Here is a 7,301-nt window from a genome sequence, read left to right on the forward strand (position 1 = left end):
TTCTTTTTTTTTTTTTGTATTTTTCTGAAGCTGGAAACGGGGAGGCAGTCAGACAGACTCCCGCATGTGCCCGACCGGGATCCACCCAGCATGCCCACCAGGGGGGCGATGCTCTGCCCATCCGGGGCATCGCTCTGTCGCGACCAGAGCCACTTTAGCGCCTGGGGCAGAGGCCAAGGAGCCATCCCCAGCGCCCGGGCCATATTTTGCTCCAATGGAGCCTCGGCTGCGGGAGGGGAAGAGAGAGACAGAGAGGAAGGAGAGGGGGAGGGGTGGAGAAGCAGATGGGCGCTTCTCCTATGTGCCCTGGCCGGGAATCGAACCCGGGACTCCTGCACGCCAGGCCGACGCTCTATCACTGAGCCAACCAGCCACAGCTACATTTTCTATATAAATATTAACCTTAAGATTTCTGGTGCTCTAGCCAGAGGATTTTTTTTTTTTTTTGGTCAGAGGATTTTTAGCTACAAATGCAAATCATACTGTTTATTATCAGGTGGGCCTTCAGCTGACTGACCAATCACACATTCTATAACACTTTCCACTGCATAGTTTTTAACAAGGATAGAAAAACTGATGTTTGATAGGAAACATTTGCCCTTTGCTTTCTTGCCCATAGGGACAGATCAGATAACCCAGCCCAAGTCTCATGAGCATCATATACCAAACTTTAAAAATCCGTCTTTACCTCAGGTTCTTCTGCTCCGAAGAACAGAAGGCCACAGACAACAAAGGTGAGTGGACTTGGACGCCATGTTACAAATGGCTGACAGGACGTGAACATGGTGTCATGATGAGCACCGCTGCCTCTACGGCGCTGCCCCGACTGAAGGACACTTTAAAGAAGTCCGTGTGAGCATAAGGCTCCGGCGCAAACCCTAATAGTACCAGTAATGACTACTAGTACTTAACAAGACTGACCTGTGTCGGCCATTCATCTCCAAGCCCACAACTGGGCAGATGAAACGTGCCCGCTGGAGGTCATCGTGTTTGTCACCTTTTGTGTTTCCTTTATCCCCTTCCCAGGCGGGGTTGTCAGAAAGCCTTAGTTCCGTCACATTCTGTGAAAAACCATCAATATTTTAAGAACTTATTTGATAAATGGATCACCATTAGCCTTCATAACCACCTACATCAACAGAGAAATTGTTATTCTACTCCCTTCCATTCAAATCTCCTTCCGAGCTACTTTCCTTTGGCCATCAATTAACATGGATATAAAATTAAACCATAAATTGTAACAGAAAACATGATTTTTAAAATTCACTAACTAGCAAGTAAGTTAATTTCTATTTCACAAATATTTTGCTTTTTAAGGAAAAGTAACTTTGTTTTTTGTTTTAGGTGAGATGAGGGGAGATAGTGAGGCAGACTCCCGCATGCACCCTGACCAGGATCCACCTAGCAACCCCATCTAGGGCTGATGCTCGAGTACCGAGCTATTTTTAGTGCCTGAGGCTGATGTGCTCCAACAGAATTATTGTCAGCACCTGGGGCCAGGCTCAAACCAATCAAGCCACTGGCTGTGAAAGGGGAAAAAGAAGAGGAGGAAGAGAGGGTGAGGGGAAGAGGAGGGGAGAGAAAGGGGGAGTGGGGAAGGGAAGTGGAGAGAGGGAGAGTGAGGGAAGCAGATGGTCACTTTTCCTATGTGACTTGACTGGGAATCAAAGTTAGGGCATCCATGCGCTGGGCCAAGGCTCTATTTCCTGATCCACCAGCCATGGCCAGGAAAAGTAACTTCTGACATGAAAAATCACTCCACCTAAAAGGAACATTTCTTTCCATGCTCATGAATGCACAGAGAGGCTATTCCATATTATTGACTATAATGTTTACTTAACAGTTGAAGAGACAGTAAAATTGGAGGCCATGGTCTAATAAGTCCAGGGCAGAATATTAGCCAGAGAATATCATCATATTCCAAGATTCAGCCAGTTAGGTTTTCAAAAAATTCAACTTTGCAAGGAGTGACTTTGCCCCACTCTAGCACTGGAGGCATTTTTTCATTTTTAACCGCACCACTCTGATTTCAGCACTCTGGAGAGCAGCTGCGAGGCTGAAGGAAAACCACCATGCACATGGTAGGCTTCTTGGTTTACAGCTGGATGTGTCTCACCAAGGACTCTGCTCAGAATGTTTGTGGACTAGTCACTGACAGTAATGATAATCTTGTACGTCTGCATCACTTTACTTGAATTTTTTGTTTTTACCTTTCAGAGACTCTTGGAAGAAGCATTTTTTGGCATTAAAATGAAAAGTTCAACCACATAAATTGAATACTGTAGTTAAGTACAGAATTGTATAAATACATTTCAACGATAATCACATTTTTGAGATAATTATGTTAGCATGGATTTTTTAGGAATAAATTCTCTTCTCAAGGCAAAAGATGACAAAAATCAGCACAGTGATTTCTATTATACTATGATTCGCTACATTTCAGAATTACTAATTTGCCTGAAATGAACATATCCTATATCTTGTAATCACTCCCAAAGAATTAAAACAAAAAGCCTAATATAATAATAAAACATTCAAAAAGAAATAGAAGGAGCCTGACCAGGTGGTGGTACAGTGGATAGAGTGCCGGACTGGGATGCTGAGGACCCAGGTTCAAAACCCTGAGGTTGCCGGCTTGAGCACAGGCTCATCCAGCTTGAGCATGACCTCACTAGCTCAAGTGTGGGGTCTCCAGTGTGAGTGTAGGATCGTAGACATGACTCCATGGTTGCTGGCTACGCTGGAGCCCCCGGGTCAAGGCAAATATGAGAAAGCAATCAATGAACAACTAAGGTGCTGCAATTACAAGTTGATGCTCCTCACCACTCTCCCTTCCTGCCTCCTGCTAAAAAAAAAAGAAAGAAAAAACAACAACAAAGAAATAAAAAACAACCCAAAGCCTTAGTCTAAGAGTCAGGGGCTCTGGTTCTGCTTTAGGCCTGGCTGGCTCTGTGGTCTCAATGAGCTATTTAAATGAAAGAGAGATGAAGTCCTAGACAAGCTTAATGGCTCTCAAATTCTTCACTACTTTTCTGATTTTTCTCCCATTGACCAAATGTGAAAATTTTGTCCTCTCAACAGACTTCCTTTACTAAAATACTTGTATTTCTACTTTTATGAAAGAACTTGAACTGCCAATCAGAATTTCTAGGCAGCAGGAGATAAAACCATGATGATTTAACAGTGGTCCTTTTATAAAATTCTCTAATTTTATAAAAGTGTCTATAAAAGTGAATAAAAAATTCAAGTAACTGAGTTTTAACTACAAAAATAAGGTATCCCACCATTTATACAGTACATTAAGAGTTTTCAAAACTCTTTTTGACGCATATTAAATCCTAACAGATTTATAATGCAGAAAGTACAGGTGTGGGACCTTCTGGCTTGAGCTTTAAGTGACTGTCCCAAATGACACGTTTGTTAGCTGGCCTGGTGGGACTTAAATTCCAAATATCCAAGTTCAGTCTATAATATACGTATATGAATTCTATAAGATACCCTTAACTACCGAGACCCTTGGAGCACTTTGGAATCACCTGTCTTACCTTAATGCTTTTAATGTGAGATGCTGCCTTCTCAAGAGCCTTTGCAGAAGACTTGTCCAGTAAAAACTCAATGACGGCATCTTTGTTATAAAGTCTGCAACAATAAAGATTAGTCAAACCATTTCGCCAACAATGAACCTTTACATAAAGGAAGACTAAACTGAGTACAATCCAAAGACATTTTACATTTGATAATAGAAATGCCCAACCTCACTAAAAATGTAAACTTATTAATCCTTTCTCAACTATTTCCAGAACATACAAAGAAAGAAACTAGTTTAAAACAAGGGTTGCAAACTGGCAATCTGAGGGCTGAATGTGACTTTAACAAGGATTTTTAAAAATGCAAAATTTAATATAAAAGCATATATTTTTAACTTTTTCTGAGTTAGAAAATAAAATAGGAAGTTCTAGACTCACTAGGCCCACATTCTTGAACTGCCACAACTGGCTGGAACTACCCCTTTAGACAGGACATGAACTCTCCCAGCTTCCCCCAGGCCCCACCATTCCCAATGACCCCACATGGCTCTTCCCTACATTTACGTTTACAACTCGACTCCTATCAACCCCTGTATTAAATACACCAAACTGAACAGATGGTGTAGAAGTATGTCCACAGGGAATGATAACCTACACTTCAAAAATCTGCCTGCACTAATTCACATTTGATGAACCAAAAACTGCATTTACACGTTAAAATTCTTTTAAAAATCATTTGATAAAAACTTGTCTTGATTAAGAAACACACCTGCCAAGTTCACAGGCAACTATTGGTCGTCTTAATATTTCTTGACTTAGAGCACAATAGTTCCATTGGGCCACCAATTCTGCATCTTTGTCAATCTAAAAGAAAAAAAAAACTTTTAAATTATCTTTCATCTCTGAAAAACATATGGTCCACAGTTCTATATATAAAGGCTTATTCTGTATTATCGCACTGTGATGACTGTTTTTTTTTACAAAGATAGTGACAAAAGAAGCTGGGATTTGAAAAGTCAAGTAATCAATACTATGTCAAATAAAGTCCCCTGTAAACATGACACCTATGTTGAGACAATTTACATCAAGTTATTAAATTGCTTATGCAAACTACATATAAATATTAATGTTTGTATCTTAACAGTAAATTAGGGAAGCCATACAGAAAAAGCAAGAAGTATGGATTAATAAGTATGGATTAATTTCCAGCAATGGGAAAGGCTCCAAAGTTTCAGCAGAATTTAAGGACTAAGAACTGAGAAGATAGGCATTCTTATTTAAAAGTTCAGCACAAAATCTATTTAACTATAACATCACTAATTTAACAGATTTTTTAAAAAACTGTTCACTAGGGGGCATATCAAATCTTATCCACCGTATTAATATCTGAGAATCCAGATGCTGACATTCCACAACCTTCAAGTGACAAATATTCCATGTCCCACTCTTTCCACCTCCTAAAATGCCAAGCCTGAACAATGTAATCAGGTGGCACATTTGGGAAAAAATAGAAATAGAAAAAAGTCCCTTAAATTTGATTTTTTGCAGCAAGAACTGCTTAAGTATCTGCTGTGTTCCAGACACTGTATGTACTAAGCCGTTTCTTTTCCCTCATGAACATCCTGTGCCTCAGAATTTTTACATTTGTTGTTGAGGAAAATGAGGCATCAAGAGGCCCCACAGCAAGAAGATGAAGGAGCCAGAATAAGAGCATAAGAGCAGTCTGGCACTGGAGACCATGCTTTTTTTTTTTTTTTTTTTTTTTTTTTTTTTTTACAGGGACAGAAAGAGAGTCAGAGAGAGGGATAGATAGGGACAGACAGGAACGGAGGGAGATGAGAAGCATCAATTATCAGTTTTTCGTTGCGACACCTTATTTGTTCATTGATTGCTTTCTCATATGTGCCTTGACCACAGGCCTTCAGCAGACGGAGTAACCCCTTGCTGGAGCCAGCGACCTTGGGTCCCAGCTGGTGAGCTTTCACTCAAGCTGGCGACCTCGGGGTCTCGAATCTGGGTCCTCCGCGTCCCAGTCAGACGCTCTATCCACTGTGCCACCGCCTGGTCAGGCTGGAGACCATTTTTTTAATCGCCATTCTCTATTATTTCTAACCGAACCAAGCCAAACCCACACTATTGCAACTGTTAGTCTATCACTGCCCAGATCCAAAGCCACACGTTGGCAATTTAAAGAGCTTTTCATCAAAATTCACACTGCGGTGGAGCACGGAGAAACCTGCCAGCAGTGAAACACTGTATGAATGAGGTGCTTTACCTGCCTTCTGTTATTAAAAAGAAATTACTAGTCTTAACTTTGAAATCCTGAGTAAATGAATGGGAATCTTGGTTTCATTATCTACAGGCTGTGAGAGCCTGGTCATAGTGCTGACAAAAGTTCCCTGTCATAGCATGGAAATGGTATATAATTTGATCAATTACCTGTGAGAATTAGGAATTGTTCACTCTTTCACTAATTCACTATCCTGTATTTAGTCTGCTAGAAATTCTGATACCTGTAGAGACGAAAAAGGCACAGACTCTGCCACCAGGAGCTTACTGTCCCGAGACCGACATTAATCGACCACGAACGCAGTGCACAGGGGATAATACAGTTGTAAGAGGACGACCTGGTCTCACGGGGATAAGGGAACGACTTGGGAAGACTGCCCTGAGAAATGATGCTATTGTATAACAAAGCTCGATAGACAACAGCTGTCACTTACTAGCGTTTCAACTTTCTCCTTTTCACTTTCAATTTCCATGTGTGCAAAGTGAAGATAATGCCAGTATGCACCGATGTGAGAACAGCACAAGGCACCCCATACTTCCGGGTGAATGGCAAGAGCAAGCACGCAATAAAGGTCCGTTGTTAATACTGTTGTTAATTTTGAGTTCTTAAATAGGATAAATGAGCTCAGCTGTGTGTGGAAACCGATGGGCCCCAAACCAACCCCCGCCTCTCCGCGCTCCAAGGAGCTCTACCATCCCCAGACCCCCGCCGGGCCCAAGTAGCTGACCTTCTCAACCTTCTTAGGCCCCTTCACCAGTTCGTGTCTCTTAGGGATTGTTCCCCCGTCGCAACCCATCGCAAGCCGGTTGTCAGAGTCAGCAACAATCCTCCACAGAGCCAACTTCCGGGGTCTCTGGCGACGGCTTCAGTAACTTCCGGCGCGGCGCTGTGACGCACCACGCTAGTCGCGACGCAGCGGGGCGGGTCCGTTGCCCAGTTTTGGTTGCCATAGAGAGCGTTGCTAAGCGCTGGGCGTGGCCCCTCAGTATGGGTTGCCAAAGCGCTAGCGGGTCCTCGTGCTAGGCCCTCGTGCTCAGTATTTCCCCTGCTGCCCCCATACGACCTGCCCTTGCTTCTTTCCGGTGTTCGCTGAACTTCTGCGGCACAATCATAATTGCTCACCCACGCTCCAGGGGTGGGGGAGAGACTCAGGAGCACCCGTGCTCTTCATCCGGTCCCACTCCAGCCTGACTGCATCTGGTATATCCCTAGACTGAGCGGCTTGCGGGAAAGGGCTGCTTTTTATTGATGCAATTAATGATGCATATAAATGCTACTTATTATTCCGTTAATTTTTATCTGTTTTGAAAGGGAACACGTTTGCTGAATGTCAACTGTGACCTAAACACAGCAAATCCTTTGAAATGATGTTATAGGTGATTCCGGAGGAGTAAGAGCCTTTGTTTAAAGCCTGAAACTTCCTGATACTGTCATGTATATTGTACATATATTAAATTTTGCATAAAGTTTGGATACATACGTTT

The 7,301-nt window shown here is 42.4% G+C and overlaps 1 protein-coding gene across 1 annotated transcript in view; it reads right to left on the reverse strand.

The window, feature by feature from the left end:
- RTF2 (replication termination factor 2) overlaps positions 1–6,689 on the reverse strand; it is a 31,064-nt gene extending 24,375 nt beyond the window's left edge. Inside the window, exons 1-4 of the mRNA XM_066236533.1 lie at positions 6,545–6,689; positions 4,297–4,391; positions 3,546–3,639; positions 922–1,061 (exon numbers count right to left, since the gene is read on the reverse strand). Coding sequence (XP_066092630.1) covers positions 922–1,061; positions 3,546–3,639; positions 4,297–4,391; positions 6,545–6,613 — 398 coding nt within the window. The 5' untranslated portion in view covers positions 6,614–6,689. The remainder of the gene's footprint in view (positions 1–921; positions 1,062–3,545; positions 3,640–4,296; positions 4,392–6,544) is intronic.
- Positions 6,690–7,301: the final 612 nt, after the last annotated feature.

Source organism: Saccopteryx bilineata, chromosome 6 (genome assembly GCF_036850765.1).
Source record: "Saccopteryx bilineata isolate mSacBil1 chromosome 6, mSacBil1_pri_phased_curated, whole genome shotgun sequence".
Taxonomy (NCBI): domain Eukaryota; kingdom Metazoa; phylum Chordata; class Mammalia; order Chiroptera; family Emballonuridae; genus Saccopteryx; species Saccopteryx bilineata.